The following is a 23,435-nucleotide window of genomic DNA, read 5'->3' on the forward strand; positions in this document are numbered from 1 at the left end:
TATTAAAATTTAGTAAAATAAAAAATATATATTTTTATCACGTTGACAGTGACTAAAGTCGTAAGAAATCGCAAATGCATGTCTTACGCGTTTCTTATTGAGTGTCAATCTTAAATTCTTTTATTTAATAGCAAACAGCATCAGAGGCAAGGTATCTTAGATAAATTTATATTATAGTTGTATTTTTGTTTTAATTATACACCTAAGAAACAATCATTTTATTCTATAGTAAATTATCGTTTAAAGTAACCCGAATGATCAAAAGCTATGCAATGCTACAAAACACCATATTTCACAGAGTGGAACGAAATAAACAAATCTGACCGTGGCCCAAAGTGTCAATTTCAAACTGTCAGATATAATCGGGCTTCTCAGTATTTAGATTCAGTAATTATTGTTTCTACAAAGATATTTCATGAGTCCATTACATACAGTTTAAAAATACACTTGATATCTATCGCGCTTTTATCTAATAAATCAGTCGCGAAGTTATTTATCTTCTAACATCGGCGGAACTTCGCATGCAAGTGCTAATAAGTGTTTCTTGTTATGATAAGCTTATCACAGTCGCTCACAGCACTCTACGCCGGGTTGCGTGCTGCAGACGTGTTGGTCATTGAGTAAATTAAGAAAAAAAGTTATTTTTTTAATCCTAAATCAATATGGCAGGCGAAGGTCCTAGCTGCAATGGTAACAGGAAAGTTGCACTTATTACCGGCATCACAGGGCAGGTTCGTATAATTATTTTTATTTACAGAAATATTGGCAAGGGCTACGTGAGTTAATGCCGGGGCCACGTCGCCTGTTGATGAGAGTATTACTTTTGTTATATTTCTGCAGGTCGAATCTTATATGATTGAATAATAACCACAGATTTTTGTTTTTATGAAAGACATGTTATTTAAGTCAAGGTTCAGTGTTTAAAATCCATCAGGATTTTATTTTTAAGTGGGCAGTTAAATGCTTTGATAAGGAAAGTTTAACTTGAAGTACCTACCTATGCATTGGACATGATGAAAAGATATTGTAGTTTGCCTAACAATTATAACTTATTTTAATCTCTGGGAATAAGTGCTCAAGAGAAGCCATCTAATACATGCTTATACAATAAATAGTGTAACTTTAAAGTAAATAAGACTTATTTTACCTCATTCAAGCTGAATTAATATTTTATCTAGCATTAATTATTACTATTTCATACTTCTGAAATATTGTATCTAGGAATGGTTTGTATTGTAATAAAATAATTTTTGAACATAGTCATATTGAAGACTTCTACACCTTCCTGACACATGAGGAAGGGGATTTATAAAAAAAAATGTAAAATAAAACAAATTAATAATTATAGCTACAGCATAACAATAACACAAAACTGATATCTGAAGTAAAATAAATTGTAGGATGCTGCAAGTTTTTATCAAAATAAGAAAATCAAAAAGGCTTGCTACACTCATATTCGATTCGACACATTAGGTTCGGCAATATCATCGAACGACAAAACTGACTTGAAGCAAATACTGCACTTGTTCGTCATTTCCCGATCCGGTAGTTCTTTCGGGTTCGATCGTCACAATTCGGTTTAAATTTTTAGGCGCGGCGATGCCGAGCAGCATTTTTCCCGAACATTCATTTACACGTTTTTGGCTTTTACCGCCCGACTATGCCGAATACTGCCGAACCGAAAGTGTGCAGCAAGTCAAACTTAGTAGTAGTTCCAAAACAAAACATTAATTTGATTTGTATCTTTAAAAAATAAATCATTTCAATAACGAATTGAAACTACTCAAAAAAAAAAGGTGTAAGCCGTGAGTTTCTTGCCGTTTCTTCTCACGAGCAACAACTTTTCCGAATCGGTGGTAGATAAAAGATACTATAACGATTTCAAATTCTTGTTAAAGTTTATGAAATAAAGCAAATTTAACACTTTGTCCTCTTCTACAGGATGGTTCCTACCTCGCCGAGTTTCTCATAGAAAAAGGTTACGAAGTCCACGGCATACTTCGTCGATCGTCTTCGTTCAACACAGGTCGTATACAGCACTTGTACGGCAAGCCCGCGTGTCACACGGGCGGACAGATGCACCTCCATTATGGCGACCTGACAGACACTACATGCCTTATTAGTATTATTACTAAGGTAAGATGCTATTAGTAAATAGTAAAATGTAAAAGCAGATTTGGGAAATATTTTTATTCTACAACCGTAACTCGAAGCTCTATGGCGTCAATTATTTTTGCGGCATTTTCAAGAAATATGCCACTCAGTGTCGTGCGACATGTCAAATGGAGCTTGGCGATGTCGCTCGACATATCTGGCGACATTGTGCGACTTATGTTCGCAGCCAAGGGCAGTTCGTAGCATGTCGAACGAAGACTAGCAACATCGCGACATTACGCCCGATGTCGCTAGCGACATGTGTCGCAGGATATTTGTCCCCTGGTGCAGTTTTTGTTTCGGCTTTACCGTTACATTGCGGACAATTTACACAAAAATGTGTTATAAACCATTACTTTAATTATCCTGCATCCTTCATGTATGGTGTTGTGTAACAATAGGAAACAAACTCGACATTTATATAGTCCCACGCGATGTTTGATAAGCTATTTAGTGTTTATCAACCGGAAATTGAGTTACTTGCGTCTGTTTAAAACACATTAATATTTGAATAAAATTCCTTGTTCCTTATGCAAATGGCTAATAGTTAGTAACCACTATTAAAGACAAAACGGATGGCCTGGCAAAGGCAAAGTTCTTAATCTAGTACTTTCATCAGTCGACTGGACGTTCTGAACCATAGGGCGAAATTATAACACTGCGTTGCGTCGACGTATCGTAGATTTTAGCGGTGCGTTGTCGCAGCCGAGTATTGTAAACTTGTTCTTAAAACAATACTCATAGAATTATACAAATTTATATTTGGTGATTTAGGTAACGTCAATTTAGGGGAATTCCCAGAAAAAACAAGCTCAATTCAGTACCTACCTACTAACTTTTCCTTAATATTTATGTAGTACCTGCCGTATACAAAGTGAATAATAAAACATTTTTTTATGTAGAATATAATGTGTTGCATGGTTGCATAGTAGAGAATCAAGGACAAATAACAAAAGGACCGATGATATCATAATAAAAAGTCGTGATGTAGCATCCGATCAGACACGCATATTATTATAGGTAGGTATGCTTGGTAAAACAGTTGAAGTAGTCATTCACGAATGGAGAACGAGTACGTATACTATGAAAAACAAAATAATGATGAAGATATATTTTCCGGTTTATTCCCAGTTGTCCCCTCTATACTGTCACAACTGGGAATTTTCTTCCTACTTTTATTCCCACTTGTCACCCCGGGGGGCAGTGTTAGAGGGGACAATTAGGAATTTATCCATTTTCCGGGGTAAAATACATCACGTCCTCACGCTCAATACCGTCCAAATTTGCTTAGCTGTTCCACCGTAGAGGATATGAAAATTATGGGTATGTGAGGAATGGGTTGGTCTAAGTCACAACTGGGTATTTTTTTTATCACGAAATGGGATTGCTTTTGGCCGCAACTAGCCTGATGGAAAACCATGTAACTTGTCAGTATTTTGTCTGTACCGTAAACGTCTCCATATCGCGGCTTATTATTATTCGCCCTATTTGCATCCATAATACAAGGTCACACAAAACACAGTAACGCTTATTACAGTCAAACCTATTAGACAAAAGTTTGTAGGTCGTTTTTTCTACTAAATTGATAATAGTAATATTTGTTACTGTGTTTAAAGTAAACAGTATCGGATTACCTTTTGTTCAAGCCTTCCGAATTATATTTATTACTAGCTGACCCGCGCAACTTCGCTTGCGTCACGTAAGAGAGAATGAGTCATAATTTTCCCCGTTTTTGTAACATTATTCGTTACTACTCCGCTCCTAATGGTCGGAGCGTGATGATATATAGCCTATAACCTTCCTCGATAAATGGAGTATCTAACACTGAAAGAATTTTTCAAATCGGACCAGTAGTTCCTGAGATTAGCGCGTTCAAACAAACAAACAAACAAACAAACAAACAAACAAACTCTTCAGCTTTATAATATTAGTATAGATAAGTAGTACACATCTGGTCCATTAATCAAATAGCGCTAGAGTTTAGACAACAACGTATTGTTTTAAGTTGTAACTAGTAGTATTTATACTGTTACATTATCTGTATTCATAAGAAATCATAGCTCTTGTAGCCAGTTGTTTCAACAACATTATGTATGAAGGTAATTTTGGGAACGTTTAGATAATAATCAGTTACATTTGCCGTAATTATTTGAAACGTTTTCAAACTTTGGCGTTGTTAAGTATCTACTATCCTACGAGAGAGGGCCGATTTTTCCTGCGCCCGACTTTTTATCAAAATGTGACAGTTTTTCAAACAACGATATAAAACGATACTTGCGTAAAATAATGTCCAATGCCCAAGACTTGGGTTATACCCGGGTCTCAAATTCACCAGCTCAATATTTTTTTTTTACAGATTCGTCCTAGAGAAATATACAACTTAGGTGCCCAATCTCACGTGAAAGTTTCCTTCGAGCTTAGTGAGTACACAGCTCAGGTCGATGCCCTCGGTACCCTGAGGCTTTTAGAAGCGGTGAGGGCAGCTGGCCTGGCTAAGGACACGAGGATATACCAGGCGTCCACCTCAGAGTTGTATGGAAAGGTCGTTGAAGTACCACAGAATGAGAAGACGCCTTTTTATCCAAGATCTCCGTATGGTAAGTAAATATGTTTTGAAGCTTCTCCTACGTCACCAATATTAGTGGATTAATGGTAAAAATATATTCGTCACTTTGTCTAATGCTTCTTAGATCTGCTAGTTAGATCGTAAACTTTTTAGAAATATTGTATTCTTCACTAAAATTTGGCCACGACGGCAGTTTATTTTCTGCCTTTTAGAAATATTCCAAAGGCTTATATTTTCAATGATTAGGTCGAACATTTTTATGTGATTTAAAAGTAGATATAAGACTAAGTATAGCTGAACTACTTAAACACAAGTAGGTGTTTTAAAAAACAGAAACTGGGCGCGGACCCAGTGTGAAGGACTCTCGGTTGATTGTTGTATCAATCGGGTAATCGAAGCGCAACAGTCCTTGCCGTTTTGGTTTCACGCAATATAGTTATTTCCAAGGAGAACTAAAAATCATCCTTTATATTGTAGCGAAATTGTTCGAATTGTTCGGCGGCACCTATACCTATGTAAATTGTACATAGGTACATATTATCTTTGAACCATGTCAAGCACTTATCCACTACAAAACGGATCGAATTGTACACAATAGCAACAAATGCAACCACTTTAATAAATAGTACATTGTAAAATAGTCTTTATATTTACTCACATTAAGGTTTATATTCTCAACACAGGTATAGTGAGTAAGGTCAGTTATGAGTATTGAATGATTGCTTCATGCGCATGCAATTGAGGGCGACGCGATAAATTGAAAAATGTATGAAATTACTACGATTATGGTGTATGAAAACGTTTTCTCTTGATAAGGAGATAGGTATCTTGACATTTCTAATTATCATAACACTGGTTTAAAATTTATTTCCTTAATGCAACCAATTAATTTGGTTATGTGATACGAACTACTACGCCATCTGTTAGTTGGGGCGACAACAAACGAAATTACTCGGTTTGCCATCTAGTATATCCCGAGCGCACCGGACCCACGTAAACCAACATTTTTGTGTAATATATCATACAACATTTATGTTTGAAAATCTTATAAATGTATAGCCTGTTTTAAACGTTTTTTTTTACAATAAAGCAATCAAAATAAATTAATTAGGAAAAACATGCTGTGTTGCAGACTATAACGCCATCTATTGGTTGGTGAGAACAACAGGTATCGATACGGATGGCACCGCGTTAACTATATGCGAATGTTGTGAAATGGATTGCAACGCCATCTATGGTCTCTTTAGGGAAACGCAGGTTCAAACGATTTCTACGTATTTTTTTCAATTTTCTAAAAATCTATGAAATTTTATGCGATAAAAAGTATCCTAGAAATTGCTCCACTACTTATTCTATGCATATACCAAATTTCAGCGCATTCTATCCGGTAGTTTTTACGTGATAGCGACACATACAGACGGAGGACAGACAGACAGACAGACAGACAGACAGACAGAAAAGAAAATTATAAATTGCAGATTCGGTATCAGTATCCGTTACTAAACATCCCCCATTGGTTTTTTTTTAAATATATTCAATGTACAGAATTGACCTCTCTACAGATTTATTATAAGTATAGATATGCTAAAATAAACAATTAAAATATGTCATGCGTGTCTTTATAATGTTACCATTTATATAAATATTGCCAGTTGCGTGTTGTGTCGTAACTCGAATCATATTTAAATCATATTTAATATTCAAATTACAAGTTTTGTCCCGCAGTTCCTCTCGCTGTTTTGGTAAAGACTTCGTTTATGGCCATTCTTATGTATCGCACGCAATAAGACCTTATCATAACTATCTGGTAATTCCGCCTTTATAAACACAACTATAGCCATTCATATTGTTTTTCTCTCAACAGCCTGCGCAAAACTCTACGGCTACTGGATAGTAATAAACTACAGGGAAGCGTACGGCATGTTCGCTTGCAACGGCCTGCTGTTCAACCACGAGTCACCTCGCCGGGGAGAGAACTTCGTCACCAGGAAGATCACGAGAGGAGTGGCGAAGATCACACTGGGCTTGCTAGACTATCTTGAACTTGGTAACTTGGACAGTAAGAGAGATTGGGGACATGCCAGGGATTATATTGAGGTATGTATACCTATCTTGTTAAAAGAACTGAATTATTTGACTGTCTCCGTGGCGTAGTGGTTTAGGTCGCCACGCCGATACCACTGCAACGGGAGGTCGTGGGTTCGATTCCCACACGGGACAATTATTTGTGTGATCCACAAATAATTGTTTCGGGTCTGGTTGTGCTTTGTGTCCGTATGTTTGTATGTTTGTAAAAGTCCCCGCGACACAAGAGCAATTCTAAGGCACTTGTCCCACCGCCGACGAGAAAACGACAAACTATCGGCTATTTTCTCGTTCAAGAAACGTATAGTAGATATGTATTCCATGTAAACAAAAGAGACACATATACAAATAGTTGATCGCTGACTGTTCACGCTGACGGCGAGCACTCGCTTCACTAGTCTGTTGTTAAGCGACCAGAACCATGAAAGATAACAATCGCTCAGCGATACCCGCGCGATTAGAACACACGTCGAGAGAGCAACCAGCTGTCATTTCTCTACGATGATGACAGTGATGCGAGTAATCGCTCGCCTCACTCGCACACTCGTTTGTAGCAGAGCTACACAACTACCGCAACTACGCACTCGCTCCCCGCGGCTCGCCAACTCGTTTCCAATTCTAGCTCTACTCGTTACTCGTTCATCGTTGGCGGTGGGACAAGTGCCTTAGTGCGGGAGTTGTCTTTAAACATAAAAAAAAATCACAGCTACGTATGCATTTTTCTTAAAGCAAAATTGATGTCTGTATTTCGAATTATTAGAGAAGATTCGTGTTCAACCTGATTCGTTAATCCACAATTGTTAGTTAAACAGCTTTGAGAGATAAGTGGATCTACGTTAATCTGACGAGTAACACCTCTTTGTAAATGATAGACATTCATCGTTAAAACCATCATAAAATTGCCATAAACCTATTTGGGAATTATGGTTATTGCAACAGCAGATTACATACAGGTTCTACTCTTATATTTCTAGCATTTGTTATTGTGAAATTACTTCTTATACTTTAATCGTATTTTTTATATATTTATCGTATATGATATTCTGTGAAGGCAAAATGCGTGTTCGTGTTGTTTCCAGTATTTTTTCTCTTTAATAATGTTAGGTTCGTATCTCTAATTTTCTCTTTCTTGTGGGAAGATAACTCCTAGCTGTCAACTCTGGGTAAAGTTCTAAAGGGGACAACTGGAAATAAATTCTTATTCTTTAAAGAGTATGTTAGGTATCAGTCTCGATGGTTTTAAATTAGTTCTACCACGCCATGAAAAGATCTTCTATTTCTTATGATTCTACTAACCCTACTAATATTATAAATGCGAAAGTTTGTGACAATGTATGTATGGATGTTTGTTACTCTTTCACGCAAATACTTCTGAACCGATTACGATGTAATGTTGTACATAGGTAGCTGAAGACCCAGAATAAGACATAGGCTTTTTATCCCGGAGTTCCCGAAGGATCGAGATTTACACGGGAAGGCTTATAATCCTAATGTTCTCTCCAGGCCATGTGGCTAATGCTACAACAAGAAGAAGCAGAAGACTTCGTAGTAGCGACGGGAGAAGCTCACAGCGTGAGAGAGTTCGTGGAGCGCGCGTTCGCGTGCGTGGGGCGGCGCCTGGCGTGGCGCGGGGAGGGGGACAACGAGACCGGACATGACGCTGATACTGACCAGCTGCTTGTTAAAGTTAACCCTAAGTACTTCAGGCCTACTGAAGTGGTGAGTAACTGTGGCTGTGAAAATATTACTGTTGTATTTTTTTTATAGATGGTTAAAAGCTAGCAATGATAAAAGGAAGTGGAAATCTAAAGTAAATATGATCGGTAATGGGGTACAAGAACAGGTTACACTAAAAGTAAATATTATTATCATGACGAATAGCTTTAGAAGCATACAAAAGAAAGCACGAACGAGCATGTAACAATAGTTTCTTGATCACACAAATATTTGCTCTGTGAAAATTTTAACCACTATCCCTGCAAAACTAGTATTAATAAAAGAACCTGAACCTAACCGATTCAATCTTTAAGTTATCATTAAAATAGTAAACATACCGCGTGTGCTATATCGTTGGATAACGCTAATGTATTTGTTGTAGGATCTACTGCTAGGTGACCCATCGAAAGCCAAACAGAAGCTAGGCTGGACACCCAAGGTGACCTTCGAACAGCTCGTCAAAGATATGATGGAAGCTGACCTAGAACTCATGAAGAAAAACCCTGAGGCGTAAATAAACAGGTAAACTGTTTTAAATATAAGGAACTAGTTTATAATATTACCAAATTAAATTCCTGTATAAGTCATTAACTAACTATCTATTTATTAGACTAATAGACTAAACTTTCCACCAGACTCTTGACCGCAACGCCACTATAGAGTCTAAACTATCTAATGACGTGTTAAGATGAAAATTTTATTACAATCGGTCGAGCCATTTTTAGTGTTTTTCTGTTTTAAATCTTCCGTTCAAACCTAGCAGTCTCAATACTGGATTACATTTTTTTCATTAGATAAGTATTTATAAATATAATCAGTTTGGAAAAACCCCAGTTATTCATTTTATGACTTTTTCTCGGAAGTCTTTAGATATCCATTATTTACTTGTAAACTTATCGCTTAATTGAACAGAAATAAGTACTCAGATTTAATCAATTGTAATTGAATATTATTGTTTTGACTGATAATAATATTTGCTTTTGTTAAAATAACTACAAGAATTCGTTAAGATATCAGTTAAATACTTCGTAAACTTACTACGTAAACTAAATAATAGAACACAAAAGGAAACATACAATGTCGAGTGTGACAAAATCAGTTTTTCATTAAAGGCTATTTTTTTATTAGTTTTTTAAAATCATTGGTTGTATCGATTCACGTACATAGCCATTGTATTCAAAGTTAACGTAATAGATATGAAGTTGTAATTGTTTCATTTTTTAAATATATTTTTTTATTTTCCAGGAACGCCAATTTTAAACATTCGGTGAAAAGGAACGTAAAGATCTCGACTAGAGTTCCTCTTGACGGTACTACCCGTACAAAACTTACTATTTTTAACATTGCCTTCTTTGGACGTATAATATGGTTTTCACAAAAGAAAAGTATGAGAAGGACATATGAGACAAAAGAATAGCCATATTTAGGTACTTCTTAAGTTTTTAACTGCTCTTCTGCAAATTAAAAAAGGGCACCATATAATGCAATGACAAAGTGACATTTTAAATGTTTGCCGCAAATTCTTATTAGAAAAGAAAACTTAGTAGTAATAATATATTATGTGACATCTTATTTTTTTAAATATTAAAGCCGTCTAAACGAGCCTCTTCGTGTTGGCTTTGACCCCACGCACGCCTTCCAAATGTCCGGGACTTTGTGTTGTCGAGATAAAAATAAGACGTGCAATGATATGTTATTTATTATTATATTAAATAACGATTGCTTATGATTATTATGAACCTAAATTTTGTAATAATATGAGAGAATTACTTTTAAATCTACTGTGCTAAACCACGCACAAATTCTTTGGTATATCATTTTTTTGATGAAAATTTTTCATTTTCGGTTTAACTTTTTTCTGAGTTTAGTCGCTATTTCGCTGAGTTATAATATAATTTAAATATAAAATAAATTAATTTTATTTAAGGTCTCCTTCATAACGACTTACGTAAAAAAAATACGTAAAAATGTGTTTGTTTGAGACCTAGATAGTGCAATTTATAAAATTAATGTTAATAGTGTTTAAGTAAATATGCCTTAAATGTATAGTCATTGTACTGATGCTGTGTTTAAATATAGAAGTTTGTACGTATATGTATCTATAATAGTTCACAAATGTAAATTGTACCAATATTTCTGGTTATTATATGCATTCACGTTAATTCTCTTCTAATTGACTTTTTGAATAGTTAAGACCAATAGACTGTATGTCCTCTCTAAATTATGAAAAATATGAAATACGTTTAAATGTTGAAAATTTGTTTTTGTTACAAATAGACAATTGAAAAGTTTTGTTTTTTTTAGCAGAAATATCTACGGTTATATAGATTATGTACTGCTTCAAATTGGTCTTATCTTATGACTTCCATGTTTCATGTTTAATCTAGTTTTATTACCAAAATAATTTAACGGAAATATCATTGCTACTGTCTGTTAGCCGCTTAGTCATATAATGTTTTATGTAAACTTTAGTTAATTCTAAGATCATTATTATATTAGGTCGGGGAAAAGTCTTTTCGCATTATAGTATGTATGAACTTGTAATAAAATCTTTTCTCGATATTTGGGTACCTCACGAGCTTACTGAAAGAAACCTAATGAACCGTGTACTCATTTGTGATTCTTGAAGCCATTTTACTGCAAGTTCATACATACTAAAATGCGAAACGACTTTTTCCCCGACCTAATATTTAGTTTCCTTCTTAAATCCTTTGGTCTCTGACCATCAGGTGATACTTGCATTCGCAAGTACAAATCTGGCTTATTAATAAACGTAGTTAGCTCAGTAGCGCGATGTTCTACAGTCGGTTATATCGAATATCGAGAATTTGACATTTATAATGTACTAAAGAATTAGTTCCTACGACACCCGCGAGAGGCGCTGACCAGGGTTACGTACAATATAGATATGACAATATGTATCCGGCTGTTGATAGTCGCTACATACACAAAATTGTCCCACTGGTTACTGAAATTCTGTCTTTATTCGCATTTAGTGAATGATATGAAGTAACTAAGTACATAAGTCCAAGTTTACAATGTCATTGACATTTAACTCATAATTTATGTTTTAAAATATGGATGTATCGATATACTGTTCTATGTTAATTGTATTAGTCTTGTATGTAAATACAATATAGCTAATTATTATAAGGTAAAACAGGGCATTTTCACAAAGCATTTAGTATAAAATAGCAGTTTGTCGCAATCATTGTTTCCAATTTTGTATGCATCTGATGTAACATTTATGGCTTTCTACATAAAGAGAAACACCGGCCGATCTTTCAGGTCTATTTTATAATAATGACTAAGTATCTTGTTCATAAATAGTTTTGTGTATTTGAACTAAGTTCTATATAATTTCATTTCTCGCATTCCACTGTACATACTGTTTGTAATAAATAATTTTATGACTATTGTTTCGCCAGTATTTTGTTTTTATTTGTAAATATAACTCTGTATTGTAAATGTTGTTTTATTTGATAATCCCTGAAGAAGGTACTCCTTGATAGTTATCGCAACTACTAATTAAATATTAATAATATTACAATTTAGGAACGGGGTAGATGTATAAGAAATAATAGTCCCTATAAAACTAAATGCTTGTATTATACAATAATAAACAACAATCATAGAATGATATTTATACAAATGCGTAAACTATGATTATAACTTTTATCAATAAAATCATTCACAGTATCCACACACAGCGGCTTCCACACTTAGATATATATTGCTCATCTTTTTACAATGGATGGATGTTAACAATGTTTTTTTAGTTCGTTTGATAGGTAGGTTGTTAAAAATATTATACACGTTCTTTTCTTGTACATAATGAAATATTTACGACAATAAATTGAGTTGAAAAGTATCGAACATAATGTCCGACACCGTGACGTCATTAGCCTCCACTTCGTAACTTAATTTTTTTCGAACTAAGTATCATTTTGTTGTTTTGTGATGAAAGAAACACGACGGATTAATTAAATAGTTTTTTTTGTTAGCTTGTTAACATCCCAAGTTCTATCTAAAATTCTTAAGGACCGCAACTAAAAAACATCAATTACTAAATATTCCAATCAAACATTATAAAAACAAAACATTAAACGTCCAGGTACATATTAGAAAAGAAGATCATTATTATTATTATTTGCAACAACAATATATTGAAAGCTACTGCATGGTTGTAAACGATGCAACAAAACTCAAATCGACTTCACATCACATTTTTGTGTTAACCGGCAATCAAGTGATGTGTTAAGTGTTTTAAAGCCAGTGTCACAATAACTAGATAAGTATCGAATAACCTATCCGACAGTTTAAATGGCAGCAAAAGTAAGAAAATCCTGTCATTATCCACTGGCTAAGCTATCCGATACATATTTATAAATGGTGAAACCAACCATTGTTTTCGTTATAATTCATGTCATTTAAAACGCTAGAATGTACATAAAATCAATTTTTAAAGTCACATGCAACATAATTATAATCTAAAAAATATTTAAATCATTTTTGGAGTTAAAAGATCTACTTTCATATAGCGAAGAACTACTCAAATATAAAGAAACCATTATAATTTTAAATGTTATAATACCTTTATAGTTAGTGTACTATGTTGATATATTAAAATAATGACTGATTCTTACTCAATAATTTGTATTGTAGAACATTATTTATATTTTGGTACTGTAACTTAAAGCTATTAATGCATTGTGATGGAAAAATATAGTGGAACGAGTACATATAATTTGCCAGCATAAAGAATATTTACATGGAAAATTTTAAGGGCTAATCTAATAGTGAGACTCGTCTTTTTTCATTAAAATTATATTTCTTAAACAATTCCCGTGCAACTAATTGAAATTTTGTAGCGAGAGGTTTTGTACAAATCAATAATCAACAGATAAAAAGTAGATAAAGACCCGAAAGACATAAACATGATAACTGGAAGCCTTAAGTCCATTTTCCACACAAAATAGACATTTTCAGTTTACATACAAATTATCAATATGATGTTACATACTACAATCTAATTACTATAGACAGTTATATGTGTAATAATTGAGGCTTGTTTTGTTCTTGTGGATAAGTTATGGCTAACCTATCCGAAAAATAAATTGACATACGAAAAATACTGATTTTTTTTTCTTCTTTTCAATTATTTACCTGATAAAGTAACCAACAGTTATTCAGAGATGAAACTATTGCTTATTTAAGAAGGCTAGATACTAACAGCATAAAAAATATCACGATTAATTTGAACTTTGACTTTCACTGGTCATAATGACTCTACGGAACTTATTTTATCCAAAATTACCCATGAATTTAACACAATCACACACAATTTACTGGTTTTCTTGACATTTCGGCACAGCTAACACTCTCTTCTCGTTCACACGTCGTTTATCGTTTATCATTCTTACATAAACCAATGCGCAATATTCACTGGTTTTCTAGAAGTTTCGGCACAGGGCAACACTATTATCGTTCAACTTTTTCATGGTATAACTTTCTTACATCAACCAATGCACTATATCCACTGGTTTTCTTGACATTTCGGCACAGATAACTCTAATATAAAAAAACGCCTTTTACCATAGAAAGTTCGTTCTTGTATTAAACCAATGCAAAATATTCACTGGTTTTCTCGACATTTCGGCACAGATAACACTATTTAAAAAACGTCTTTCATCGTATATCTTTCCTACAAAAACCAATGTTATGGAAACAATGTGTTATTAATATCAATCTTTTGTTTAAGAACACCTCCGAGAATGAACTCAGTGGAGACGACTTTGGCTCCCCTACACCTGAGGCCGGTCCATAGCGCTTGGTCCTTGGTGCAGGACACGCATATCCAGTTGCGACCGCCCTCTCTCCAGGAGCCGCCTGAACATTCCACTATCACTGGGGAAAGAAAATGGAACAATAAATGAACTATTTTGAAATGATTTTCACTTAAATAAAGCATTCGCGGGTCTATATGGTCTATCTATGGCCCTAAACCATTTTACAAAACCCTGTAGTCCTACGAATACAATTATATTAAATATGATTCATGAAATGCTTAATTTTTTTTTAAATACTGTGACATTTGCTTGCTTTTTTGTATTTGAAAAATGATGACTTAGGAAAAGGTTATTCATAATCTGTCTGTCTGTAAGTTTGTAAGTTCCGAATTTGATGAAATAACGCACAGAGATATATAGTTACAAGATCTAAGGTTAAACATAAGCAATTTTTTTTATACGCGAGCGAAGCTGTCTGGTAAATCTAATTGATTATATTACAATTATGGTATATATCAATGGCATCTCTTTCATGCGAAACTAAAAGTTGTCATATTGGTCGTAATTTGCTTACATTTCATCTCAGTAGCGTTAGGCTGCACACTGGGCGTGGAAGACACGTTGTAGCCCTCCAAGAAGTTGCGCTTGCCGTTCAATGTTCGCTCCAGATTGAACTGGAACCGTTTCTCAGCTGCCTCGTCCTTCACCAGGTATAACCAGGGATCTGAAATTATAATAATGTATTATGAATGATCTATTGAATGATAAACGATGAAACGTCGATATTTGTCTTCATAAGAAAGAATTATGTCAAAATGTCCGAAGTAGCAGGTGTAAAGTAATCTTTTTTTAGCTACGTAACATTTTATCTAAATCAATATAAAATCAAAAATGATAATATGGATGTAGGCGACTCACATTCAAGAGTATTTTAATAAGCAAGTTAACTCAACACAAAAAAAAGGTCTCCCCTAAAGAAAAACGAAAGAAGAATTACGAAAAAAAATGTCTGTTACACTTTTAAAACTTACCCACCAAGCCCATTTAGTTAACTTAACCGAACTGTTTCGTAGTTCAACAAACCATAATTACTGTTTAAGTGCTTAACCTAGATTTAAATGTTTTACTTACCAACAATCATCCGAGTATCAGCGCAGGCCTGCACCCAGCTCGGTCCTACGATAGGACGGCCGAGACCCACCGCACATAACAACTTGAACGTTCTCTTTATTTGTAGTGTTAGTACCACGCTGCATTCCATTACATCGGTTACTATTATCGCTCCTGAAATAACAACATGTCAATTATAAATTACTCTGTCCCACAGGTGGGCAAAAGTCTCCTTAAGGAACGAGGGAGGGGTTAAGCCTTGATTCCACGACGCTGACCAACTGTGGGTTAGAGATTTTGCGTTCCTTCAACAAATGTGTTAAAAAAATCTCAAATAATCTAAGGCATGAAAGATTTCATTGCCAAGTGATAATTATTTTGAATTCTCTCATAAGTTTTCTGCTTTTTATGTAGACAAGGTCGTCAGATACTATTTTATAGTCGTAAGGTAAACCATAGTGGTTCAAATAGAATGAAGTCAGTGAAGGAATGAGAGTTTCTAAAGTTATCATAGCTTATCTTCAAAATGTTACAATCACTTTAAGGGAAATGGGTTTAAAACAACACTAACCAAAGGTTGAAGGCTATTATAGCAGAAGTCACATAATACACACGATATTCTAGAACAAATCGAAATAAAAAATACTAACCTAATTTCTCCAACTTAGTTTTAACTTCGACACTAGGGAATGCCGTGAGCAACACATGCTGGGTCTTCAAAGTCCTGGCCGGCGTCGCTCTCAAAGATGAATTCGTTATGCTACTATTTACATTATTTACAAACGCTCGCGTTCTTTTAGGACTAGGCACTTCCGTATCATCACCTAGCGACCTTTTTAAAGATAAGTTATTCTTAGGGGATTCCCCTCCTGATGAAACATTGTACACAGTACTTTGTTCTAAGGTACTCTTTTTTAATATAGATTTAGGAGGGTCCATGCTCTGGCTGTCTGATTTCGCTTTAGCCTGTCTCTTACTTCTCCGTATTTCGACTTCAGGTGAAAAAGATTGTTTTGGCTCATCTTTTTTCTTTGTATACCTTTTTCTTTTACTTTCCGTAGTATCTTTTCTTTCGGGAGATTTTGTGTTATCTTTATCTTTTCTCCTAGATCTTGTTACTCTAGTGCTTTTAGCGTCGGATTTTGGTTCGTCTACAGATTTACTTTTGTCCTGTTTCTCGCTTATTCGGCTATCTTCGTTAGTTGCAACAGGAGACTTATGCCTACTTCTTCGGCTCGATTCTTCTTTGCTCTTACGTGTAGATCTTTCCGATTTGGGCTTAGTATCTTTGCTTTCTTTTTTACTTTTGGGCTTTTCGATTTTAACTTTGATTTTCTCTTTAAGTTCGTTAAGCTTATTTTTTGGTTCAATTTTTGTTGTTGATTTTGATTCGGTCTTTTTAGTTTCATTCTTAATTTCTTTAGATTTAATTTCCATTTCTTTAGGTATATCTTCAATTTGATTTTTCGTGTCATTGTGTTTTTCTTCATTATCTTTAGCTGGAGGGCTATCAGATTTAGAAGCCTTTCCTTTCACATAAGTTTTGAGTCTTAAAACATTTTCTTTGATAATTTCCTCACTTATCTGATCTTCTTGTTCCTGCAAGAACTTTGGCTTCAACATACTTGTTGCTGCTTTTTTATTATTAAGTAAATTCTCCTCCATTTTCACCGTAGGTTTTCTCACTCTAGTAATAATTCTTTCAGGCAGTTTCTCAACATTGAACTTTTTCGTCAAATCTATTTTCACGACTTTATTAGTTTTTTTCTTTTTGTGTACTAATGGAGTGTACTGTTCTTCGGAATTCTCCGGTTCAGATTCACTTGAAGATTCAGTTGCGATCGATTTAGTATGATGTATGTTTGTATGTATTTCTTGACTGTTCGGTAGATCACTATCAGTGAATATAAAAGTCCTTACTTTTTTTGGAGTAGATTCTATATCAGAAGACGAATCGCTTGGAACCTTTTTGAGATTTGCAACAGGAGCATCTCCTATGACATCTCTCACTTCTTGACTAGTAAGAGCCGAAGTATTTTTGGCCGCTTTTTGCCCTTTAAAAGGTTTCGTAGGACTCAAATCTCTGTCAATATTAGCAAGCATATCTTTAGCTTTATAATCTTCTACAGAACTCGGCACAATGTCATCATCAAGAAGAATAGGCGACTTACTACCTTTTGGTTTCAATTTCTCACCAGTCACAATAATAGGAGATCCTTCTCTTTGCGTACATAGATCGTCTAAAATATCCTGTGTAGCGTTATAATAATTATCGTCTTCTAAAACTAAGGGAGATTTAGGTTTAGTTACTTTCACAATGTCCTTACTTTTCACTCTGATAGGCGATTGTAAAGGAATTTTAAAAGGACTGACTATTTCTTTAAAGGATTTCTTAACTTCGGTGTCATCTGGTTTGACTTCCTCTACGATTTGCGTTGCTTGATCATCGATATCATTAGATGTGATTACAGCACTTTCATCTACACCAACAATTTGCGTATCCATATCCTCAAACGCTGGTTGGTCTACTTTTTCAGGATCTACATCAATCAATTGTGTTGGCATGTCTTCAAATTCTATCACTTTAGCTTCCTTACTTGGTTCAGACTTTTTAAGTTCTATAAAGTCATCTTCACAATCAGTCAAATCATCATCCTCTTTAGGTTTTAACTCTGGTATCTTTTGCGTAGGAATTATATCTATATCTTCACAGTCGGTTGAATCATCATCATTATCAATTTTACCTTTATTCTTTGTGTTTTCTTTAGAACTAACTGGTAGTTCGGGTATTTTCTGCGTAGGCATGAATTCTAGGTCTTCACAATCGGTAGAACTGTCCGATTTTATTCTTGCTGTTCGTTTTGAAGCTGTAGGCTTAGATTCTACTTTCACTGGTTCTTTACTAGGTAATTCTTCTACCTTTTGTGTTAAAGCAAAATCAATATCATCGCTATCTTTAAAGTCCTCAGTTTTTGATATTTCTTTACGTTTAGGTGATTCTTGCGGCAGTAGCGGCTGCGAATTTAAGTCATCAAAACATCCATCATCAATCTCATCAAATAACAACTCATCGTTCGACGTATTTAAGTCCTTTTTAGGCGATTCTTCCACTTTTTCTAGTACTGTATTCTTATTGATCAAAGGTTCGTCTTTCTCGCAAATAAAAGGCTGCGTTTCAGCGTTAAATATACTTAAGTCATTCTCTTTGTTAGCTGCGTAGAGGTCAAATTGCATGTCCTGTTGGTCGCTTATTTTGCATACTTGAGGCAAATGTTCTGTGGTAGGTAACTGGGTGTCTAAACTATGTATTGATGGGGAATCTTTGTGATTCATTGGCATTTGCGTATCAGCTGTGTAAATTGAATCTGTACTGTCATTAACTGGATGAGTAATAGGATAAGGTGCTTGCGTATCCATTTCATGTATATCTTCTTTATCAACTTTCAAAGAAATCAATGATTCATTCAAACTAGTGTTAGGGTCGGCAAATGAAATAGTACGTTTGGAAGAATCTCGACTAGTGTTGGTCTTAGGAGAGCTTATTGGATGTATTGCTATAGATTTTCCGAAAGGTTTTATAAATTGTCCACTTGATAACCTTGTGTTTTCGGATTTTTTCTGTAATGGCGTCTGGAACGAGTCGTCCTGAAAAGTTGGGAGAGTAAATTGTATCGTTATATCTTTATTATTTTTCCAAGCGACTCTGCAAATGGAGTGTTTATTAAAACACGAGGAAATTTCAAGCAGTTTTTGGGTGAGACAAGTTTTTGGTTTACAGTTTTTTTTGTTGATAAATATATGAAGCAAAGGAAGTTTGTAAGGATCGTACAAAGTGACGTTCTCTGCTCTCTGCCCTCTTACCCCTTGCTGGAACGCGATTTCATTTAAGTATGTTAGAAAATGTTTTTTTTTGGAAAATACACAGGTAGTCTTGTGTATAACTAATTCAAAGGCTTTTCAGTCTCCGAAAGACTATCACAGGAGTTTAAAAATGACAGTTAAGTAACAAATCAATACATACTTTGTCACTAACATCCGGTGATTCAGGAATCATAGTAGTGGTAGTCGTAGTTAACTTAGATACTTGTCTCGTCGGCACCGGTGTCTCGGGTATGTCTATAGCCTGTGTCATTGGTAGCTCATCGTCTTCCTCCAATAACCTAAATATACCGAATATATCTCCGAATTGTACCGTGTCACCGTTCCTTATTGGATGAGGTATGTATGGTTGGAGAGTTTTCTGAAATAAATATACGTTTTTATTAATGTCTTATACTGGATAAACTGTTTTTAGATGTTCTTGTAATATAATGTATATTTCAAGTACGAATTTTATTTTTAATGAAGGTTTATAATTTTACATATTCATTAAAGTACATCTTTCGCTATTTTTCTGAAGTAATAAGGTCAAATGAATAGTTTTATGTAAGATTCATTTTTTATAGATATTTCAAAATTTTTAATTTATCATTATGCTATTGGGGGCAAAATATCCATACTAATATTATAAATGCGAAAGTAACTCTGTCTGTCTGTCTGCTACTCAATCACGCCTAAACTACTGAACCAATTTGCATGAAATATGAAGATATTTTGATACCCGAGAAAGGACATAGGCTACTTTTTACCCCGGGAAAATGACGCATTTCCCGGGAAAATTCAGGTGGCGAACGAAGTCGCGAATAATCAATATTATGCCATCAAAAACATTCTGTAAAAACCTCAAGTCTCGCCGTAAAAAGTTGTGAGATCTATATAATACCAAGTCGATTAATCTATTTAGTCTCTACTTAAAGGACCTTCTGTCTTAAGTTATTACGTATGTTATTATCATGCCAATTAAAAAAAATACCTTTCAAACAAATAGACCGACCTGGCCATCGCATGATTTAATTATTAGTATGTATCACACTAATCAGCACGACGAGAAGTTAATGCTCCTGAAATGTTAATGGCGAATTTGTGTTTTCTTGCGATGACCAAGTCGATCTATTTGTTTTAAAGGTATTTTTTTTAATTGGCATGATAATAACATACGTAATAACTTAAGACAGAAGGTCCTTTAAGTAGAGACTAAATAGATTAATCGACTTGGTATTATATAGATCTCACAACTTTTTACGGCGAGACTTGAGGTTTTTACAGAATGTTTTTGATGGCATCTCACTTCTTTTTGTAGAGCGAACATAAGTCCAATTTGTATGGAAAGACGTTTTTTTTTTCATAATTCAACATATTTTCCTATGGGAACGTTGTTCAGTTTCATGGGCTAAACACCCTTACCCACCCTATACCCCCTCCCGTTATGCCTCATATAGTAGGTACCTATTTACACCTATTTATTTTATTTTCTACAGTAATAATAATTCATTAACTGCAAATGTAACCTTGTAATCTTATACATTTATATGGGATTACAAAGTTATTGTTGCAGTTGGTGTATTTAGAAAACTGGACCGAAATTAGTAAATATTTAATTTTTCCCATGATTAAGACACTAAACCCTATTTGTATTCTAAATTTTAAGCTTCTAAGTATGCTAGAAGTACCTTAGACTTTTGATGATCGATGAGTCAGTGAGTCAGTGAATCAGTGAGTGACAAAATTCAAAATTTTAACAAGTTGTCATTCTTAAACTACTGGTTCAAATTGACTGAAATTTTAAATATACCGTGTTTATACAATGACTGATAAGTTGCTGAAAATCCAGGCTTCTTGTTTCATCCACAACGAAATTATAGGGGTGTCAAAAATAGCCCGAATTGCTTCGAGAAAAGGATGTTACGGCCGTGCCGCTTTTTTTTTGCTCGACTTGCGGGGGCACTTCCGTGCCCCCAGATAATGACATTAAATTAACAAAATTCCGTTGTCATGGCAACTGTTTTAATGGCGGATATGCCTTAGCGCGACTTCGTTATATTAAGAGATATAAATAATTTTAAGAATATTTTTCGTGAAAAAAATGCATATTTTATATCATCACGCTACGACCAATAGGAGCAGAGTAACCGTAAAAAAGCGTTACAAAAACGTGGAAAATTCTGACCCATTCTCTCTTATGTGACACAAGCGAAATTGCGCGGGTCAGCTAGTTTCATATAAAGATAATTATTGTGAGATAACATTTATAGCAATTTTGCTAACACTGTCACATACTTACATTTAATAGTTTAGTTTTGTTTGCAGAGTCTAAATCCATGAGCATATACTCTTTACTATTTAATACATTTATCACAGCATGTTGTCTTGATACAGACTAGAAAAAAAAACACAAAAATAAATTATCAAACAAAAAACATTTATTTACTAAGGCTATTTACTACTACTATCCAGGTATTTTTTATGAAATAAAATACAAGAAAAAACAGATATCCTAACTAATATAACAAATGTAAAATTGTTTGTTACTCAATCATACCAATACTACTGAAATACTGAGCATAGAAAGTTGAAATTTGTGGATTATTTAATAAAACAATTAATAATGAAGATTATAGCCAATGCATAGTAGTAATAAGGTTAAATGTCAAACTTAAGACTATGTTTCATGTAACTGGTTGGAAAAGCCAAGTTATTGTCTTATCTAGGTGTATAAGTCAAGGTTGATGATGCATGTTTGGGTTAAACCCCGCATCATATTAGATTATTATCATAGAGTGTATATTATTATGAATTAAGGTATAGCCCATAGCCAGTTGCTCTCACAGGTTGGTAAACGATCTGTGGATGGCGGCGATGTGGCGGCTTGAACAACTTTGACACTAGGTTGACCACTAACCATATGGCAAACAAACAAACAACAGTGTCAATTAAAATATTGGACAACTGCATTTTTTTTCAACAATTAATAAGATTATACTATTGAATTTTTAGATTATATTTAGAAAAATTTAAAACTGAGAACATAGACATTTATAAACTGTTGTAATATTAAACAGATGTCTTCTATCCATTGGTAGATTTGTTGGTTCCTTACTTTTGTATAAGATTTTGCCCTTAACAGCCAAAGTTATGACTTTTCCTGTCTTACCTGATTTATTTACAATATACTTACATTCAGGTTCAATACAATACTGCAAGTTTGTGGGTCTCTTCCTATTTTGTTGGGGCCTCTTAGCACTGGGTGCTTTGCCCCACATATACCCAAGAACCCAATCTAGAAACAAAACAAATACATTAAACATATGTTTGTATGCATAATTGTGGATTAATAAATTTTAAACCATTTTTTTTTTCATAACTTTTTAAATTATATCCAGACATTATAGTAATGGCCATAACATACTTTATGACAATATTTTTATCATAATATGCAGGAATACCTAAATATACATAAAAAATATACTTTGTTTATTTCTAAGGTCTTAATAAGCCATGTAATTCGCTACTTCACAACTTTAACTAGGTATTATGGGGTTATTAATTGAAAAAAATATGTTGTGATCCTTTTATACAGAGATCTACCACTATACATAACTATAAAATTAAATTTTCTGTGACTTGGGTTGTAAATTAGGCTTTAAAAGGTTACAGACGGGACAACATTACTTTTGGTTGTAAAATAATTAGTTGGATTGCTTATAGCTTGAGTGAGGCGAGGAGCTATTATTTTGATTATGTACCTATTGATAATGATGACCAAGATATTAATGCCTATTGGAAAACACTATCAATTAGCTACCGCAATCACCGGCAATTTTTATCTCTGTCATGCAATAAATACATAAGAAATAGCTAAATACGTTATAACTAACTCCAATCAACTTACCTGTTCCGGGCATACTCTTTGAGTGTGCGTATCGTATAACTCTTGAGTACACTCCAATCTTTGTGTACACTCCATTTTTGCATTATTTCATACGAAGTTATAGAAATAACAACGTTCTATGCACTCTAAAACTTCGCGCTTGAACTTGTTTACGATATGCAACGCCGCTTATTTTCCCGACCTGTCTGCTGTCATTGTAATACAGATTAAAAATATTGAAAAGTATAAACATTAAATACTAATAGAC

General features: G+C 34.3%; 2 protein-coding genes across 2 annotated transcripts; one reads left to right on the top strand and one right to left on the bottom strand.

Annotated features, from left to right (window-relative positions):
• Positions 1 to 349: 349 nt before the first annotated feature.
• Positions 350 to 11,983, top strand: Gmd (GDP-mannose 4,6 dehydratase). The gene is made up of 7 exons (XM_076120880.1): positions 350 to 731; positions 1,942 to 2,136; positions 4,511 to 4,751; positions 6,585 to 6,817; positions 8,309 to 8,524; positions 8,904 to 9,043; positions 9,767 to 11,983. Exons 1-6 carry the CDS (start codon positions 663 to 665, stop codon positions 9,033 to 9,035), a joined length of 1,086 nt encoding a protein of 361 aa, XP_075976995.1. The 5' UTR covers positions 350 to 662; the 3' UTR covers positions 9,036 to 9,043; positions 9,767 to 11,983.
• Positions 11,984 to 12,117: 134 nt separating this feature from the next.
• Positions 12,118 to 23,359, bottom strand: LOC142977204 (uncharacterized). Its single transcript, XM_076120960.1, has 8 exons — positions 23,189 to 23,359; positions 22,475 to 22,576; positions 21,581 to 21,676; positions 19,442 to 19,660; positions 16,071 to 19,065; positions 15,442 to 15,594; positions 14,885 to 15,034; positions 12,118 to 14,428 (listed from the first exon to the last, which is right to left on the bottom strand). The coding sequence occupies exons 1-8, from the start codon at positions 23,261 to 23,263 to the stop codon at positions 14,241 to 14,243; spliced, it is 3,978 nt and encodes a 1,325-aa protein (XP_075977075.1). The 5' UTR covers positions 23,264 to 23,359; the 3' UTR covers positions 12,118 to 14,240.
• Positions 23,360 to 23,435: the final 76 nt, after the last annotated feature.

This window comes from Anticarsia gemmatalis, chromosome 12 (genome assembly GCF_050436995.1).
Source record: "Anticarsia gemmatalis isolate Benzon Research Colony breed Stoneville strain chromosome 12, ilAntGemm2 primary, whole genome shotgun sequence".
NCBI lineage: Eukaryota > Metazoa > Arthropoda > Insecta > Lepidoptera > Erebidae > Anticarsia > Anticarsia gemmatalis.

Excerpts from the sequence above, each read along its gene's own strand:
- Gmd (XM_076120880.1), top strand. The coding sequence starts at position 663 with ATGGCAGGCGAAGGTCCTAGCTGCAATGGTAACAGGAAAGTTGCACTT. Across the intron at positions 732-1,941 it reads TTACCGGCATCACAGGGCAG|GATGGTTCCTACCTCGCCGA; the intron begins GTTCGTATAATT and ends CCTCTTCTACAG. Across the intron at positions 6,818-8,308 it reads ATGCCAGGGATTATATTGAG|GCCATGTGGCTAATGCTACA; the intron begins GTATGTATACCT and ends TGTTCTCTCCAG.
- LOC142977204 (XM_076120960.1), bottom strand. The coding sequence starts at position 23,263 with ATGGAGTGTACACAAAGATTGGAGTGTACTCAAGAGTTATACGATACG. Across the intron at positions 15,035-15,441 it reads TGATACTCGGATGATTGTTG|ATCCCTGGTTATACCTGGTG; the intron begins GTAAGTAAAACA and ends TTATAATTTCAG. Across the intron at positions 14,429-14,884 it reads TAACGCTACTGAGATGAAAT|TGATAGTGGAATGTTCAGGC; the intron begins GTAAGCAAATTA and ends TTCTTTCCCCAG.